Genomic DNA, 17,656 nt, shown 5'->3' with positions numbered 1-17,656 from the left:
CGAATTTCCATAAAAGTCATTACATATCTAATCAGTTTCCTTCTATTTACTGATATTTATGATGACAGTGTTATATATACGAAAATTTAGTTGTATTCAGATGTATATAAGCAACATTTTATTTATGATACACTTTCGTCGTCTAGGTTCAGCTGATTAGTGCAGACATACGTAACAATTATGATGTGGATGTGGATTACGATATTTTTTGCATCTCTTATTATTTACGGTAAATGATTATTTGTATTTAGAAAAGTTACTTTTATTACTTAATTATTGCTAATTAGTTCTTAATAATTGAAATAAATTTTTTTTGTTAAATATTTAAATTAATTACAAATAATTAACTAATGACTAATAATAAAATAGATTGAGATATTAATAATTAAAGACAAATAATTATTAATATTATATTAATAAACTGTATTATATTTTTACGAAGTGTGTAAAAATTGTTTTGTTAATTTTTTATTGTTTTTTTTAAGTATCGCGATTGAAAATTTATCAGTAAATAAAAAAAAAACTATTAAAATTCTATTGTCAAATCATGTGACAATAAATATTTTTTTAAAACTAATTATTTCCCAAATAAAAAATTACTTTTTTTTTTTTTTGTATATTCAAAAATTTAAATAAAATCTAGTATTTTTATTGTTAAATTTTAATCATTTAAATTTAATAAATTATTAATAACTGCGTCTTAGAAATTTTAAGTACTGGTCTAATGAATTGCAATGAAAAAAAACTACGCACTTAATAAATGTAAAAAAACAAAACTATTAAAATGTCATTAATAATAAAAAAAACAAAATCATTAAAAATTTTTTGGTAAAACCTTGAAACTGATCGGTATTAGTTTGTTATTTTATACTCACTACTAAAAAAAACGTTTCAATAACAATGATATTTTATAAAAATAATACCCAAGTGATTGTATAAAAAGAGAATATTCGAATGGAAAAATGTCATAGTTGTTTTGTCGACTGTTGCATTGACGTTTATTAATAAAATAATAAACAATGTCTTGGATATGGATTTTTTTTTCCTCATATATTATTTTCTATGGTAATCTTTTGTACTGAAGTAGTTAGTAATTAATAATTATTTTGTAATTAAAATAATAAATTAAATGTATTTAAATTTCAAATTTTTGCAGCGCAAGTAAATAAAGTGGAGGGAAAAAAAGGCTTTGGAGTTGGGGAACAAGACTGGAGTTATGTCGAAGTTCGACCAGGTGCGCATATGTTTTGGTGGCTGTATTACGCAAACCCCCCTAACAAGCCAGCCCGTTTCGATGCTTTTTCGAAACCATTAGTAATATGGGTTCATGGTGGACCCGGATCGTCTGCTGCTGGTTACGGAAACTTTGAAGAAATTGGGCCGTATGATATTTTTGGACAGTATCGTAACGAGACACTGGTCAATGACTACAATGTCTTGTTTATTGATAACCCAGTTGGTTCAGGCTTCAGTTACGTTGATAATGAGTCGGCGTATGCTACAAATAATAGACAAATAGCCAATGATTTACTGGAATGTATTAAGAAATTTTTAGATGCTATTCCAGCATTTAAAAATGTACCGACTTATATCTTCGGAGAATCTTACGGTGCAAAAATGGGCGTGAAATTGGCTTCTGTTTGGTACAAAGTAATTATCGCAATTAAAAATCTATTTATTTTAGAGTAAGTAGATGAAGTAATTTAATAATTACTTGAATAATTTTTTATTACAGGCGCAAAAGTGCAGAAGTGTCCAGAGTAACCTTAAGGGAATCGTCTTAGGCTCCCCTTGGATTTCTCCAGTTGATACCGTTCTTTCTTGGCCACAATTTTTATTAAACACGGTAAGCTATTCATTCAATATTAGTACTGGTTGTGATATTGTCATGTGAACATCAGTAAAATGTTTGTTTATAATTTATCCAGGGAATTGTTGACACAGCCGGGGCTAGAAGAATTAAAACGGCTGCAAAAAAAGCTGAAAGAGCCGTGGACGAGGAAGATTGGAAGGCAGCTACTGATGCTGAGGTTGAAACTTTGGATACCATAAGTCTAGTCAGTGATAATATTACGCAATTTAACATTTTGATTGAGAGGAGTTCACATGATGGAATACAAAATCACACAACTCTGTTTCCAAAACCGCCTAAACCAGCAGAGCATTGGTCGCAGTTAGTTACGTTCATGAACACAGACGTCAAACAAGCTCTTGGACTCACAAGAACTTGGATTATGGATTCAGAAAAAGTTGCTGAAATTCTTTGGTCAGATATATTTAAACCTGCGGTCAATAAAGGTATACTGTTATATATATTTACGAGCTATAATTGACTCTAGTATAGTAATTAATTTTTTCTGGTTGTAATTCTATTTTTTTTTTAATTTTAGTGGAAGAATTATTGAACGACACAGATTTGAAAGTTTCCGTTTATAGCGGGCAGCTGGATTTGATTTGCGCGTTGCCTGGTACTGTAAAGTGGGTGGAAAATATGGAGTGGAAGCATGATGAAGCTTGGAAAAATTCACCAAGAGTTGCATTCGCCGTCAACGATGTTCTCGAGGGGTACGTTAAAGCGTACAAAAATTTCAGAATGTATTGGGTCTTCCGCGCGGGTCATTTGGTAAATTTTTCACATACTTTTGTTACGTACCAAAATTACATTTTTATTAAACTAATATTTATTTTAATAGGTGGCCAATGACAATCCGTATGCTATGACTGCGATCCTCCAAGATCTGACATCCGGCCGTTAATGTATTATTTTTTTTTTAAACATAAGCAATAGGAATTCAAACAATGTATTAATATCACAAAAATTTTAATAAATTCCTGTCTATTTAATTGTTATTTTTATGGTAGTTAATTATTTATGCAGAGTGTAAGCGCGATGTAAACATTAGCATGTATTTGGATTACTGTTATCTTTTTTAACTGAGATAACGTCATAAATATAGAACATATAGATAAAATTATTATAATTGACCACTTTATTACATGTCTTGAGAGTTGAACTGATAGTCAGTAACTGTAATGCCTTGGGTTTGGATTACAATATTCATTTCATCTCTTTTCGCGTGCGGTAGTAAAATTAATTATTTAAATAAACCAGCAGTGATATGGATTTTTTAAATTCATTTTTTAATTATAATTAATATATACTTTGATATTTGTAGATAAAGTAAATAAAGTGGAAGGCAAAAAAGGTTTTGGTCCTGGGGAACAGGACTGGGGGTATGTGACAGTTCGACCAGGAGCTCATATGTTTTGGTGGCTTTATTATGTCAATCCACCTGACAAACCAACTAATTTTGATCCTCTATCAAAACCATTAATTATATGGATCCATGGTGGACCCGGTGGCTCTGGAACTGGTTATGGAAACTTTAAACAATTCGGCCCGCTCGATATTCATGGGCACTATCGTAATTACACATGGGTCAGTGATTACAATGTTCTGTTCATTGATAATCCAGTTGGTTCAGGATTTAGTTACGTTGATAATTACTCTAATTATGCAAAAAATAATACACAGATAGCTAACGATTTGTTTGAATGTATACAAAATTTTTTTCAAGTTATTCCAGCGTTTAGAAATATTTTTACTTATATTGCTAGTGAATCTTATGGTGCGAAAATGGGCGCGGAGTTGGCTTCTATTTGGTACAAAGTGATTATCAAATTTAAAATCTCTTCATTTATAAATATTCACATTAATTGATTAATTAAATTATTTTTTGTACGCAGGCTCAAAAAAGTAAAAGTATACAAAGTGATCTCAAGGGAATTGTTTTAGGCGCACCGTGGATTTCTCCAATTGATTCAATTCTTTCGTGGCCGCCATTTTTACTAAATACGGTAAATTATTCATTACAATGATTGTTAATTAGTAAATGTCAATTTAATGCTTATTCAGGGAATTGTCAATTCTGCTGGTTATGAGAAAATAAAGGAAGAGACAGAAAAAGTTGGGAAAGCTATAGAGGCAAAAAAGTGGAGGGAAGCTACTGATGCTAAAAACGAGGCATTGAAAATCGTTAATGAAGTTAGTGATTATATTCCTACGAGTGATATATTAATAGAAAAAAAATCATATGACGGAGTGCAAAATTACACGACTAGATTTCCAAAACCACAAAAACCGGATGAAAACTTGGCTGAGTTAATTCACTTTATGAACAATGATGTTAAAAAAACTTTAGGACTCATTTCCCCTTGGGTTTTAAATCCACCGGAAGTTGTAGAAAATATTTATGAAGATATAATGAAGCCTGTTGTAAATATAGGTAAAAATTTATCTCATTGGGTTCATTCATTTTTTAAACCAATTTTTTTTATAAATTCTAGTTGAAGAATTATTGAACGAAACGGATTTGAAAGTTTCCGTTTACGCTGGACAATTAGATTTATTCGTCGCCTTACCCGGTACTGTCAAGTGGGTGGAAAATTTGAAGTGGAAGCATGAAGATGCTTGGAAAAGAGCGCCGAGAGTTGCATTTGCTGTTGATAATATTATTGAAGGATACGTCCAAGCGTACGATAAATTGAAAATGTATTGGGTCTTACGGGCGGGACATTTGGTAAATTGTTTTTGGAATTAGTAATATCATTTAATTGAATATTTTGTAATTTATTATTTATTTTATCAGGTAGTTGAAGACAATCCGCATGCTGTCAATGCAATCCTCCAGGAAATTACGTCTGTTAAATACAATCCTTAATATTTTTTATTTTTATTAATAAAATATGTCGGCATTATGGATATGTGACGGTGTATTATTTATAATGATTTTAGATTTTATTTATTGGAAGATTATCTTTATTGAAATAGAGTTTCCGGAAGTGTGTCTTACCAGCATCAAAGATCAGAGAGAACTAACTGCTTACAACTGCACAGAAAAAAAGAATTTCTGGGCTCAAGAATTTTTTTGTATTTTAAATTGAACACAAAAATTTTCTTGGGACGAGAAAAAATTTATTGGCTTAAAAAGTTTTTTCTTGCTCTGAGAAAATTCATTCTCGCCGTAAGAAAATTTCTGTTTTCAATTCATAATGCAAAAAATTTCTTGGGCTGGGAAAAAATTTTCTTGGGGCGAGTAAAAATTTTTTGTGTCAAGAAATCCTTTTTTTCTGGGTATATTACTACAGTTGTCCTTTTTACATCGTGTAACATTTAGTGTTTATATAGTCTATACAATGCTCGAATTGTATCTAGTTTTTATGACTCGTGGTTCGAGTACTTCAAACTACCTTTCTCCGAAATAATAAAATAAAACCTTTTTCAAGGGTAAAAATGTGTTCAGCAAATGTTACTCAAAAAAGAAAACTTTTCTTTTTCAGAATAAAACAAACTTAAAATAAATAATATAATATAATAAAAGAGAATGATTTTTGTAGACGAATTCAATATTTTAACAAAATATATATTAAATAAACTATGCTTCAGTGTAATTTATTAATTTAAAAAAATTATTTTAATTACAACAGCAAATTGTTACCTTTTTTTTTGTTCTGTTAACAAATATTTTATGAATGCAACAAATATAACTAAATCCAAATGTTTAAGTGCAATTAAGATAAATGATATTTTGCCTTAATCTTAACTATTTTTGTGAAATGTGTAATGAACAAAAGCAACAGACCGTCAAGTTTAAAAAAAAATATTGTTTTAGCCGATCCGAGCTTGCTCGCGAACAGACGATTACTAATCAGCAATAACTGTTATCAGCTCAGTTTTTTGTGGCTTCCTTTTTTCATAAACAAACAAATACGAGTAATAAATTTACATAAACACATAAATTTATTCGTAATTACTTTGTTAACTCAGTTATCTTCGTATTATATAAGTATACTTATAAAAAGTATAACAATGTCCTGAAGATTAATTGAAAATAATCCATTTAATTGTAAATACTACGGAAGTTCATATAATTTTTGATAATTGGTTATAAGAACAAAATATTCTTATATCTTTATGTAATGCTAACATTGAACCAGTTGTGATATCGTAGCGTACAGATAAAATGCGTAGGCATTGTCTATTATTTCCGTACAAATCAAGGATATAATGATCATTATTGTATTAAAAATCATTGACTAATTGGTTTAATTTCTTAGTTAATATGCAAATAATCCCTAAATAATTTAAAATATCGAAAAGTGTTTCCTATAAAGTATTTCCCCGATTCCTTAAAAGATTTCATTAGATAAAATCTAATAAAGTTGTCAAATTAAGTATAAAACTGTACTAGTAGCCTTGAATTTTATCCATTTCCCGGTGTTTCTAAATATAGTTGTCAATGACTAATTAAATAAATTACTTTCTAATTATTAATATGCATTCATCATTAGAATAATACTAGTGTAACATTAAAAAATGAATAAATCATTGAACAAACGCTGGATCACGGGAGTAATTTTGTATTTATTTGGTAATGCTAATTTAATTAATAATTATAGTGGTTTAATTTTGATAGTTTGTAAGTAATATAAGTTTTTAAAATAGTGAACATAAATGAAGTGAATGGAAAAGAAGGATTTGGTCCTGGTGAACAAGATTGGGGATATGTACAAGTCAGGCCGGGTGCTCATATGTTTTGGTGGCTCTATTACGTTAATCCTCCAGTCAAATCACCGGATTTTGACGTTTTTTCCAGACCGCTTTTGATTTGGTTACAAGGACATCCGGGAGCTTCTGCTACTGGTTTTGGAAATTTCGGAGAAGTTGGACCGTTCGATATAAACTTACAAGAACGTAATCACACGTGGATTAATGACTTCAATGTTTTATTTATTGACAACTTAGAAACTGGTTTCAGTTATCTAGAAAATTTATCAAATTATTCGGAGAACGGTAAAGGAACAGCTCAAGAACTTATAGAATTAATGCGGGGATTTTTTGAAGCCATTCCTGAATTTAAAAATATTCCTACTTATATTCTTGGGGAATTTTATAGCGGAAAAGTAGCCGTCGAAACAGCTTTTCTTTGGTACAAAGTATGAATCACTCTACTAGTTTATTTTCTATTAATACTTTCTTATATAAACATATATATTTTTCATATTATTGACGATTAGATTCAAGAACGCGGTGATATCGAGAGTAATCTCAAAGGAGTAGCGACCGGAGATTCATTAATTTCACCTGCAGATACAGTACTTTCCTATGCACCTTTTCTATTAAATACCGTAAGAATTCATGAAATATCTAGCTTTTATTCTATCAAAGTATAAATATAAATAAATTTCCTATTTTGTAAAAGGGTTTAGTAGATCCTTTGGGTTTTGAAAAATTAAAAATAGTCTCTGACAAAATAATAGATGAAATGAATGCTGGTAACTGGAACAATGCAATAAATCTTTGGGACTACGCTTTAAAAATGGCTTCCACCTACACCGGAAAAATAAATTTCAAAAGATTCTTGAAACAAAAAGCTGTAATAAATACACTACTCTACTACATATCACATGAAAAATTACTAAGCGACTCAGAGGTTCATAAAAAAGTGACGATTATTATGAATGGCATCAAAGAGAGTTTGAATCTTAATGTTACGTGGTCTTACACACCACTTGCTGCCATTGATTTTCCTAAAGATTTCACAAAACCAATTAACAAAATCGGTATTTTTTTTTCTTACTCATTAACTGAATAATAAATATATCAATTGTATATACTTTTAGTGGAACGATTACTCGACGAAACGAATTTACGAGTTGTCGTATGGTCGGGGAAATTGAATTCTATTGCGGTGACACCTGGGACACTTGTTTGGGTGGAAAAACTCCAATGGAAATACTCGAAAGCTTGGAGGAATTCAAAGACAAACCCATTAGTCATTGATAATATTATTGAAGGCTACTATAAAGAGTTTAATAACTTCAAAATATTTTTTATCAAACACATTAGTCACACGGTATATAAATTATTATAATTTAAATTTACTATTTAAACGGAATTCAAATAATATTTGTTCTGGGTTACAAACAGGTGTTTCAAGAAAATTTTAAAGCAATGGAAGCAATACTTCAAGGTTTGATATCTGATAAATAAACGTTTAATACGTAAAGATAATTTAAAGTATCGTCAATTTGAATTTCAAGAATACATGACTTATCAATTTAGATTTTTCATGCAGTTACTATCTATACAATTATCTCAGTATAAATGAATGTCACACCTATAAGTATTTTTGTATATCATATTTTTGATAAATCTTTAGCTTAATTGAATTCGATATTAAATTTATGATAGTGGACGTAATTATTTGATATTTTTTTGTAGAAGTTAATCAATAGAGAAGCGTTGTTATTATTATGAATTTTATGTACATGAAAAAATATGTAAATATAGAGAAGAGCAAATTTGTATTGACCTCAATTGACATTATTTGTAATCTTTGTTTATTAATGAGTAGATAAATCACTTAAAAAGTGAATAAGTACATGAATTATAATCTTGATCTTACAAATGTGACGTAAACTATAGAAATAATTAAATAAAGTAATGATAAAAAATGATTAATGACACGGAGGGAAGGGAAAGACAGATAACAGTGACGGGTTTTTTTATATAACGAGCAGGCAATCCCTTGTGTGATTCATTTGATCTATTAATGTGTTACTAGTTTTATTTTGTATTCTTAAAGTAGAAAAATAGAGCGATGTCGTGGATTTGGATTGCAATTTTCCTTTCTGTTTTCATCAACGGTAATATATTCGCTGTAATTTAATTGAACAACTATCGAAATTTTGCAATTGCTCATTTGTGCCTAAATTTATTTATTGACAGAGCGATCGAATGGAGTGGAGGGAAAAAGAGGCTTTGGACCTGGCGAACAAGATTGGGGACATGTTAAAGTTCGACCTGGCGCCCACATGTTTTGGTGGCTTTATTACGCCAACCCGCCCGAGAAATCAGGATACTTTGATGCCTTCAGTAAGCCACTAGTGATTTGGTTGCAAGGAGGCCCAGGATCTCCTTCAACTGCCTACGGAAATTTTGAAGAAATCGGGCCGCTTGATATCAATCTACAGAGACGTAACTATACTTGGGTCAATGATTACAATGTTTTGTTCATTGATAACCCAGTGGGCACGGGGTTTAGTTACGTTGAAAACGATTCAAAATTGGCTACTAACAATATGGAAATAGCGATAGACCTTTTGCATTGTATGCTAGGATTTTTAAACGCAATTCCTCAATTTCAAAAAGTCCCGACTTATATTTTAGCCGAATCTTATGGTGGAAAAATGGCCACACATTTTGCTTTCGCATGGGCTTCAGTAATTATACAATTTAAATATCGAAATTATTGAAAGAGAACTTAATTATTAACAGGTTAATATTTTTATAGCTCCAAAAAAAGGGTGTTATTAAAAGTAACTTGAAAGGCATTGGTTTAGGCGATTCTTGGATCTCGCCAGTTGATTCAGTTCTCTCTTACGCTCCATATTTATATTACACAGTATGCAACTCAATTAATACTATTATTGGTTTTTTTAAATATTTATACTTTCAAATATGAATTTTTGATGATTTTAGGGTATGATCAATTATGCTGACTATGGAAAAATTCAAAATGCCGCGGAGCTAACGAGAAGTGCAATTGAATCACAAAATTGGGAGAATGCTACAGAAAGATTTTATAAAACATGGAAAATTATTATGAACTGTACAAATAACATTGATTTATACAATCTATTAGAAAGAAAAGTACCATTCAAAAAACTTCACCCTAAATATCTTTCTGGTGTGCGGGAAGAATTACGCGAATCTGACTTTGAAAAAAAATTAAATTACCTTATGAATAGTAAAGTAAAAACCGCACTAAGTCTCAAAAACTCATTCAAAATACGTTCTCCTCAAATTAAAGCGAAACTAAATAAAGATTTCATGACGCCGGTTACTGATTTTAGTGAGATATTTAAATTTTTACTCTGATATTCAATAAATAATTTAAGTTATTAGTAAGTATTTGAATTTATGTATTTTGTTTTTTTAGTTGAGAAAATTCTTGACCAAACAAATTTGAAAGTCTTTGTATACAACGGGCAACTTGACGTCATTGTACCAACTGCTAGTACAGTCGCTTGGTTAAAAAAACTAAAATGGAAAGACGCGGAAAAGTGGAGAAATTCTAAGAGGGTTGATTTGACTATTGATAATAGTATTGAAGGATATGTACAGGGCTACAAAAATTTGAAAATGTTTTGGATTAATCGAGCGGGTCACATGGTAGATTTTTTTTTTCATTCATATTTTATATAATATATGATTCCCATAATTACTGCATGAAATTCAATAAAAAATTGTTATTGGTTTCAGGTACCAAAAGATAATTATTACGCAGCAAATTTGATGCTCAAAATGTTGACTTCAGAAGAATAAATATCGCTTGTCGTAAATTATAAGTCATGATTATTTAAAATAAGCAGCCTACAAAGCCGAAGAGAAGTCGCGGACTTGACATTTTCTACAAAGTTATCAACAGTCTGATAGACTCGCCGGAGACACTTGAAATGTTTGGGTTTAACCCTAGACGTGGTCTCAGAATATCCCGACTACTCTGCACCGTAAAATCAAACACAAATTACTTAGCTCAAGGGTCACTTAATAAAATAATAATCAAAAAGCTACTTCTGCAATATTAATCATCAAATAATACTTTTATATAGACTGTTATTTTTCTTTTGATTTATTTATACTTGTATATCTTTTTATCATTTTATATTTCATTAGTGTATAGCCGATTGGCGTTAAATAAATAAAGAAATAAATGATTGTTTATATTAATAATTGATTTATTTACTTAATTATCTAGTACATATGTATTGTAATAATATACTATCTAACTAAAATGTAAAGAGACATATTTTATGGCACTGGATACTTATAAAATACACTGACATATTTTTTTTTTTAAGTTAGCGACTTTTAAATGTGTGAAAGAAACAAAAAAAAATATAAAAATGATATTATTTAAGTAATTTGTGTATATCAAGTATTGAATTTAAATATTTTAATTGATATAAATCAATATTTATTTTGAAAAAAAAAAAAAAAAATTATAAACTGCACTAAGCGAAGAAGAAAAGAAAAAAATTTTTTTACTTTAAATATAAACTAAATGTAAATTCCAATTCATTACTTTGTGTTATTGATTCCAGATGTTTTCAATTTTATTTTTTATTATTTAAAAAATAAATTAATCTCCTAAGTAAAAATAAAAATTTAAAAAAAAGCTGAATAATAAAAACAAACTAAAAATTGAATATAAAATTTCTTACCTTGACTGGAATATAATTTTATTTTTTTTTAAATGAACGATGTTTTGGTTTAGAAAAACCAATGGCCGGAAACTCATTTTCATCAAGTGCTGGTGCAGAATCAGTATTTCCTTTAAGAACTTGTGATAGTGTCTGGGGACAACGAATTGACTGGGACTGAAAAAAATAACGAAAACAAAAATGTAAGTAAAATTTATAAATAATTAACATCAATCACTCATGTAAAATAAATTTTACCAGTTTAGTTGGAGGTGATGTTGATGTTGACGCAGCAGCAGAGGGAATAGTAATTGAACTTTTTTCTTCTTGGATTACACTGTAGTCAATAATTGTTATATCTTTTCCTTCTTTTTTGCGTTGCTCATCATCACGTCTACTGCGTTCCCCAACTTTCATTCGATAGGCTTCAGAAACCTAAAATAATAAATTACACATTTTAAATTTTTTATTAAACAATTTGTAAAGATTTACAGAATAATTTAATTAATAAAATTAATACCCCGGTTTCAGATTTTAGTTGGCTGACTTTTTTAACTTTTTTAATACTTAATTGTTCAATGCTAGATGCAAGTTCATCAACAGAGCAAGGGCGATGAATTCCAGAACGCATTGCAATATTCAGGAGTTGACAGCAATAATCACATAACGTGTAACCCCATTGAGTGACAATTGAATGACTACAATATTCTCCAGTTCCTTCAATGCCCCGATGGTACTAGTATAGAAAAATAAATAAATAAAATAACAAATTTATTAATGAACAAAAAGTACTTTACGTGCTACTTACTGAGCACTCAATGTTAGGCGTGTAAATAAACGCATCTTTTTCTAATTCAGCTTCTGCTAGACTTGCGCGATTACTCTCTTCAGGAAAATTTTCATTCAAACGCATCATCAAAGTACCGAACAGATATTCCAAGGAGTATAAATTAAATGTATCGTGAGGAACTCCTATGTGAATAAAAAAATTTATCAGTTATTATAAAATAAAATCATTACTTATTATTACAATAATAATAATGTTATTTACCTGCAGCATCAGCCATACGTTTCAAGAGACAAGGAACAACATTTTTCATTTTTCTTGATGTATATAAAACTGGAAGTTTTTCTTTCGGTCCACTTTGAGATGATAAAAAGCTGAATAATTTATAGTACAGCTCTTTGTAATCGGTTGGGTTGCCTTTATGGTCAATATCAATCTTATGAGTTGCATCGCTGTGTTCCATGGCCTCTCTGGTATATCCTGTCTCAATTACAACTTTAATAATCTCATGATAAGTTCTTTTAGCTCCATCGTTTAGGGTGAATTCGACCACTGCAAATTCCGCGGGATGGTAATCAACAACATTGGTGTCCTTGTCTGTTTTTGTATAATACCAGTTTACATGTATGAAATAAAATGAAATTTTATCGAGATCTGAAAAAAAATAAATAGATAAAATTAACTTTAAAAAATAATTTTTTATATAAAGTAAGAGACCCAGTACTCGATCAGGGATCTAATGCCCGATCACTCATGTATTTCTATATCTATATTTATTAGATTTTACTAAATATAAATATAAAAATACATGAAGTGATCGGGTACAAGTTCCCTGATCAGGTACTAGGTCTTTTATCTTACGATAATAAATTCACTGGATATACAAACCATCAAAATGAATTGCTTGTTCAACGAGATCATTAATGTATTGTTTCATTGTCATTTCATATCTGAGTTGGTCATTTTGTTGTTTTTCAACAACTTTTAGTGACTCTCCGAGTCCTGTTAATTTTTCTTCACCATTTGCTCTTCTTTCCTTAGCTTTGTCATTGTATCGTTTTCTTTCAGCATCAGACAAAGCCTAGACACAAAAGTACCAATTACTAAATCTTTATAATAAATTTAATTCCCAAACGTTTTTTTGTAAAAAAAAGAATTATTTTTTGAAGTAAAGCAATAAATTTAAAGTTAAAAAAAAATATTATAATATAAATGACACATTAATTGATTGCTGGGAGTAACAGTCATTCAAAAATTTATTAATTCTAAATAAACAAAGTAAAAATTGACAGGGAAAAATTTTAAAAAATGCATATGAAGAATTTTAAACAGTTTTCTTGTGAATGTTTTTTATAAATTTTCTAATGACAATTAACTTGGTAATTAAAAATACTAAAATTGTTAGATGTCTGCTACTTTCAGCTTCATTTTTAAAATATGAATTTTATGCAAAACTAAATGAACGTTAAAATATAAGGTGACAAGTTTTGCACTTGATCATAAAAAATAAAAAAATCAATGACTTTTTATTTAAATTACTTGTCAATAATTATAATATTCAAATATCTCTATAAAATATCATCCGCATTTATGATACAAAAGTTAGCCGACGTCTAATAATTTTTTGATTAGTTTCAAAACGATAAATTATAAAAAAAAAATATTTAAAAAAATTGCACTTGTAGTTCTTTGAATTTTCTACATGTGCATATTTTTAGTTTTTTTTTTCTTGTATTTGATCTGTTGAAAAAATTGTTAATTGTCTGCTAACTTCAGGATCATTCCGCAATTGAGATTTAAAATCAAAAAAATATTTATCATTGAAAAACTAAAAGAAAATCATTTATCTTACTCTCCACTCTTCACCACATCTCTCATCTTGTTGTATTTGTTGAAGGCTGTGTATTTTTCTACCACTGTTTTCTTGCCTTTTTTTAAAATCTAACATGAAATAATAATATCCACTCTTTTTTTTCTGCGGCATTTTATTTATTTAATTATAATAAATAAAATATTAATTTGAATAAACTAAAATATTTCCAAGAACTTCTGCTTGCTATCAACACAAACAACGGCTGAACTGCAGTGTTTCAAGGTCTGAGTCCAACTGAAACTTCTGGAATTCATCCACTGAGTTTGAACGAGTTTCTTTGTCCTCGGCTTTGTCATCTGGCCAATCAAATGCCAGACTTTCTGCTGAACTAAGATTTTTATTGGTTCATAGTTTTCCCTTTTGTTTTCTTTCGTAACAGCAACCGTCTCTAGAACTACACAGTACATGGGTTAAAATATGTAACTTGACACCCTAGACCATAAGAAATTATTAGAAAAATTAATACAACCGAGCGCTTAAATTTCATGAGCGTGAAATGAAACGGAAGTTGACCGACATCTGATAATTTTTTGATTTTTTTTTAAACAATAAATCATTAAAAAAAAAATATTTGAAAAAATTGTACCTATAGTTTTTTAAATTTTCTACATGTGCCTATTTTTTTTTTTTTTTTTTTTTTTTTTTTTTGTAATTCTCCAGTAAAAAAAAATCCGACAATTTCCGATTGTCTGTTAACTTCTGGATCATGAGCGTGAATGTAACAGACATCAGATAAATTTTAAATTATAAATAAATAGAGTAAATAATTAATAAAATTAAATTTTTAAAAAATGCGCATTTAATAAATTTTTAAATTAATAATTCCTTTTTTTAATGACCGTGAAGTTAGCCGACACCCGCCATTTTAAAAATGAAAAAGCTTATAACTTCAGAAAAAAAAAAAATTTTCAAATTTAAAAAAAATGCTCGTGTAGATTTTTCAATTTTCTAGACGAGTATTTTTATAAAAAGATCAAAAAATAAATACTCGAGGTACAATTTGAAATTAAATTTTAAGATTACTGATTTTGTATTCAAAAGGTTTTACAAACCTCATTACTTTTTGATTTTTATATATAATTTTTCGAAATCTAGACGAGTATTTTTTTTATTTTTCACTTTTTCCATTTTTTAATCTGGAAATTAACCGTTTTCGAATGAAGTGTCTTGTAATTTAAAAGAAAACAAAAATTTTGAAATTTCGAAAAAATACTCGTGCAGAGTTTTCAATTTCCTGAACGAGTATTATTTTTAAACGATCAAAAATACTCGAATTGTTATTTTAAATAAAAATTAATTAATAAAAATATCAATTATAATTTTTTTTTTATATTATATTTTTCAAATTATTAAAATGATTATAACTCGGACTTTAGCGACTTGACTCATATGACTTTTTTCGAAGGGAATAAAATTTCCTATAAAATTTCTATCAACATTTTTGATGTACTTTCATTGGTTTATGTTCTGCATGCCAATAAAGGTAAATTTCATAGGAAAAATGAGTTCCGCAACGGACACAAGTAAAACAGCTGGAATTACAGCCAAGTAACTATGGGCACTCTTGAAGAACACCAAATGCCCTACAATTTGCGACCAAAACCGCCTTGATATCATGAAACGCAGCTGAGTATTAGAAAGTTAAAAAAAAGTAATTTAATTTACGTGTATTTTAAATGGGAAATCTTTGAAATCTAATGGCAAGTACTTAGCATTGGAATTAAGAGCTCACATTTGGTGAGAAATTTTTTTTTCGATAAAGATTGCTCAATCTAGGACTCTAATATTTTTTTTCCTCCGGTATTATCTGTTATTTTCGATTGAAAGAGTCTCAGAAATCGCCAGTTAAATTCTCTGGAAATCCCAGAGACATCCCATAGAAAATATAGACGCAGCACTCGGAGTTTTAAAAAAAATAGAATTATCGCAAGTTAAATTCTCTGGAAATCCCAGAGAAATCCCATAGAAAATATAGACCTAGCACTCGGAGTTTTAAAAAAAATAGAATTATCGCAAGTTAAATTCTCTGGAAATCCCAGAGAAATCCCATAGAAAATATAGACCCAGCACTAATACTGGTTCGACAAATTGTTTTATTCGTTATTTAAAAATGTGCCTATATGGTTGTTGCAAAAAAATTGTTACATATTTAGATTATGATGAATTTATAAGTAAATTTGATTTTGAAAATAAAAAAAAATTGTATTCTTTATTTTAATTTTCTATCCTTTCTAATATATAGATATACAAATAAATAAATGTAAATACAAAATATTAAAAATACAACCCAAAATCTCAACTAATTTAATTTTAATATTAAAGACAATTTATAAAGTCAAATCAGACAGGCTTTATCTCACATATTTTTTATCAATTAAATTAGCAACAGTAATCCAAAATATATAAATAAGAACTGTCATGTGATGTTACTTAAATCAGGAATATTCATAAATTTGAAAATAAAACACAGCCGCCGATAAGCTAGAAAACAAATAACAAAAATCGATAATTTATTGATAGATGTCTCTAAGTTTAAATTATTCATCCGCCATCCCAAATGGCTATTTAAACGCAATCAACAGTCAAATTGAAGCCCAATAAATAAATAAATATTCATCAATTCTCAGAAAAATTTATTATTCCCCCTTATTAGTTTATTGTCCAATCAAAATATTTTAAGATTCCTAAGCAAATTTGCAAACTAATATTTCATCATTCCCACTTCAACACTGAGTGGATTGAATACCTTATCATATTTATATTGACATATATGGAAACCATGGAAAATAGAAAGAAAGAGGTAAGAAATTTATTACTACTTATTTATATATTATTAATTTACATATTATTTGACATTTACAATAACAATCATTTTGTTTTTTTACAGATGGATCCCTATGAAGTAAAATTTTTAATACCTCTCGACGTATCACTAAAAAGAAGTAAAACTGCAAAAGAAGCTCTCATAAATGATGCAAAGAAAGAAGCCATAATTTTCAAATCAGTGGGAATAAATAAACAACCAAAATCGTAAATCGTCGAAGAACCAAAAATTGAATCGAAAGAGAAGTCTTCTATTATTACAAATTTATTTTATGAAACATTAATGTCATAATGTGATTTAGTACATTCTATCTTGCAATAAAAAATGATACAAGTCACTCATTCAAAAAACAGAACCATACGACTGCCAGAACTGTTCTCAAGCTTGGAATATAATACTTCTGAAATAAGTTTCTTACCAGGGACACTACAAAAGGTGGGCGCGATCTAGTGGCGAGCACTGAACTACTCCCACTGCTGTTGCCTTGCTCTGGTGACTTCCCCTCCTCCATATATATCTTTTCTCCCAAGAAATTTATCCCTTAGTTTAAGCAACTATTCTGTTTTGGTTGGAGCATGAAAAGTTCTTCCGTTAAATAATAGTACTCATTGAGAAAAATTTTATTTTCTTTAAACAAAAAAGTGCAGATTGCTACAAAAAACTAATACATCTTGCTTCAAAAAAATACATAACATTAAGAAATAAAAACTTTTGTAACAAGTAAAAATTTATCTTGAATTTTTATCTCGAATCGAAATATTTTTTTTCAAGTCAACATATTCTCACGCTTAAATCGAAAAATTTTTACTTTTTTAAACAGTTTTAATTTCTCAATATAGGAGATATTTTTTGTAGCAAGATATGTTAGGTTTTTAGTAACAATTGCAATTTTTAGTTTGAAGAA

At 28.9% G+C, this 17,656-nt stretch overlaps 5 protein-coding genes across 7 annotated transcripts; 4 read left to right on the top strand and 1 right to left on the bottom strand.

The window, feature by feature from the left end:
• The first annotated feature begins 70 nt into the window (after nt 1-70).
• On the top strand, nt 71-2,835 carry LOC130674029 (retinoid-inducible serine carboxypeptidase-like). 2 transcript variants are annotated; one of them, XM_057479295.1, is made up of 6 exons: nt 71-229; nt 1,157-1,650; nt 1,736-1,846; nt 1,929-2,298; nt 2,391-2,623; nt 2,694-2,835. In XM_057479295.1, the coding sequence occupies exons 1-6, from the start codon at nt 181-183 to the stop codon at nt 2,754-2,756; spliced, it is 1,320 nt and encodes a 439-aa protein (XP_057335278.1). In that variant the 5' UTR covers nt 71-180; the 3' UTR covers nt 2,757-2,835. The 2 variants fall into 2 exon arrangements, with proteins under 2 accessions (XP_057335278.1, XP_057335279.1); XM_057479296.1 differs by lacking the exon at nt 71-229 and adding an exon at nt 922-1,065.
• Nucleotides 2,836-2,947: 112 nt separating this feature from the next.
• On the top strand, nt 2,948-5,440 carry LOC130674028 (retinoid-inducible serine carboxypeptidase-like). Of its 2 annotated transcripts, none has more exons than XM_057479294.1 (6): nt 2,948-3,082; nt 3,177-3,439; nt 3,748-3,858; nt 3,917-4,286; nt 4,348-4,580; nt 4,650-5,440. In XM_057479294.1, exons 1-6 carry the CDS (start codon nt 3,034-3,036, stop codon nt 4,719-4,721), a joined length of 1,098 nt encoding a protein of 365 aa, XP_057335277.1. In that variant the 5' UTR covers nt 2,948-3,033; the 3' UTR covers nt 4,722-5,440. The 2 variants fall into 2 exon arrangements, with proteins under 2 accessions (XP_057335277.1, XP_057335275.1); XM_057479292.1 differs by having other exon boundaries at nt 3,177-3,670.
• A 150-nt stretch (nt 5,441-5,590) lies between these two features.
• On the top strand, nt 5,591-8,130 carry LOC130674031 (retinoid-inducible serine carboxypeptidase-like). Its single transcript, XM_057479298.1, has 6 exons — nt 5,591-6,431; nt 6,506-6,996; nt 7,078-7,188; nt 7,263-7,623; nt 7,684-7,916; nt 7,991-8,130. The coding sequence occupies exons 1-6, from the start codon at nt 6,377-6,379 to the stop codon at nt 8,051-8,053; spliced, it is 1,314 nt and encodes a 437-aa protein (XP_057335281.1). The 5' UTR covers nt 5,591-6,376; the 3' UTR covers nt 8,054-8,130.
• A 437-nt stretch (nt 8,131-8,567) lies between these two features.
• On the top strand, nt 8,568-10,775 carry LOC130674030 (retinoid-inducible serine carboxypeptidase-like). Its single transcript, XM_057479297.1, has 6 exons — nt 8,568-8,709; nt 8,792-9,285; nt 9,357-9,467; nt 9,545-9,917; nt 10,005-10,237; nt 10,328-10,775. Exons 1-6 carry the CDS (start codon nt 8,664-8,666, stop codon nt 10,388-10,390), a joined length of 1,320 nt encoding a protein of 439 aa, XP_057335280.1. The 5' UTR covers nt 8,568-8,663; the 3' UTR covers nt 10,391-10,775.
• A 182-nt stretch (nt 10,776-10,957) lies between these two features.
• On the bottom strand, nt 10,958-14,179 carry LOC130674026 (protein maelstrom homolog). Its single transcript, XM_057479290.1, has 8 exons — nt 13,908-14,179; nt 12,944-13,136; nt 12,320-12,709; nt 12,077-12,240; nt 11,789-12,004; nt 11,527-11,703; nt 11,290-11,445; nt 10,958-11,215 (listed from the first exon to the last, which is right to left on the bottom strand). Exons 1-7 carry the CDS (start codon nt 14,037-14,039, stop codon nt 11,308-11,310), a joined length of 1,410 nt encoding a protein of 469 aa, XP_057335273.1. The 5' UTR covers nt 14,040-14,179; the 3' UTR covers nt 10,958-11,215; nt 11,290-11,307.
• Nucleotides 14,180-17,656: the final 3,477 nt, after the last annotated feature.

Source organism: Microplitis mediator, chromosome 8 (assembly GCF_029852145.1).
Source record: "Microplitis mediator isolate UGA2020A chromosome 8, iyMicMedi2.1, whole genome shotgun sequence".
NCBI classification, from domain to species: Eukaryota; Metazoa; Arthropoda; class Insecta; order Hymenoptera; family Braconidae; genus Microplitis; species Microplitis mediator.
This window is presented reverse-complemented; position numbering and strand designations above follow the sequence as displayed.

What these genes read in the sequence shown, in the direction of transcription:
- LOC130674026 (XM_057479290.1), bottom strand. Translation starts at nt 14,039, where the DNA reads ATGCCGCAGAAAAAAAAGAGTGGATATTATTATTTCATGTTAGATTTT. An exon ending in GATGTGGTGAAGAGTGGAGA is followed by an intron (nt 13,137 to 13,907) that starts GTAAGATAAATG and finishes TTTTGTGTCTAG; the next exon opens with GCTTTGTCTGATGCTGAAAG. An exon ending in AACTAAAATCTGAAACCGGG is followed by an intron (nt 11,704 to 11,788) that starts GTATTAATTTTA and finishes TTATTATTTTAG; the next exon opens with GTTTCTGAAGCCTATCGAAT.
- LOC130674030 (XM_057479297.1), top strand. Translation starts at nt 8,664, where the DNA reads ATGTCGTGGATTTGGATTGCAATTTTCCTTTCTGTTTTCATCAACG. An exon ending in CCTTTCTGTTTTCATCAACG is followed by an intron (nt 8,710 to 8,791) that starts GTAATATATTCG and finishes ATTTATTGACAG; the next exon opens with AGCGATCGAATGGAGTGGAG. An exon ending in GACGCCGGTTACTGATTTTA is followed by an intron (nt 9,918 to 10,004) that starts GTGAGATATTTA and finishes TTGTTTTTTTAG; the next exon opens with TTGAGAAAATTCTTGACCAA.
- LOC130674031 (XM_057479298.1), top strand. Translation starts at nt 6,377, where the DNA reads ATGAATAAATCATTGAACAAACGCTGGATCACGGGAGTAATTTTGTAT. An exon ending in CAGCTTTTCTTTGGTACAAA is followed by an intron (nt 6,997 to 7,077) that starts GTATGAATCACT and finishes ATTGACGATTAG; the next exon opens with ATTCAAGAACGCGGTGATAT. An exon ending in CACCTTTTCTATTAAATACC is followed by an intron (nt 7,189 to 7,262) that starts GTAAGAATTCAT and finishes ATTTTGTAAAAG; the next exon opens with GGTTTAGTAGATCCTTTGGG.
- LOC130674028 (XM_057479292.1), top strand. Translation starts at nt 3,034, where the DNA reads ATGCCTTGGGTTTGGATTACAATATTCATTTCATCTCTTTTCGCGTGC. An exon ending in TGGCTTCTATTTGGTACAAA is followed by an intron (nt 3,671 to 3,747) that starts GTGATTATCAAA and finishes TTTTGTACGCAG; the next exon opens with GCTCAAAAAAGTAAAAGTAT. An exon ending in TCTTACGGGCGGGACATTTG is followed by an intron (nt 4,581 to 4,649) that starts GTAAATTGTTTT and finishes TTATTTTATCAG; the next exon opens with GTAGTTGAAGACAATCCGCA.
- LOC130674029 (XM_057479295.1), top strand. Translation starts at nt 181, where the DNA reads ATGATGTGGATGTGGATTACGATATTTTTTGCATCTCTTATTATTTAC. An exon ending in TAAACCTGCGGTCAATAAAG is followed by an intron (nt 2,299 to 2,390) that starts GTATACTGTTAT and finishes TTTTAATTTTAG; the next exon opens with TGGAAGAATTATTGAACGAC. An exon ending in TCTTCCGCGCGGGTCATTTG is followed by an intron (nt 2,624 to 2,693) that starts GTAAATTTTTCA and finishes TTATTTTAATAG; the next exon opens with GTGGCCAATGACAATCCGTA.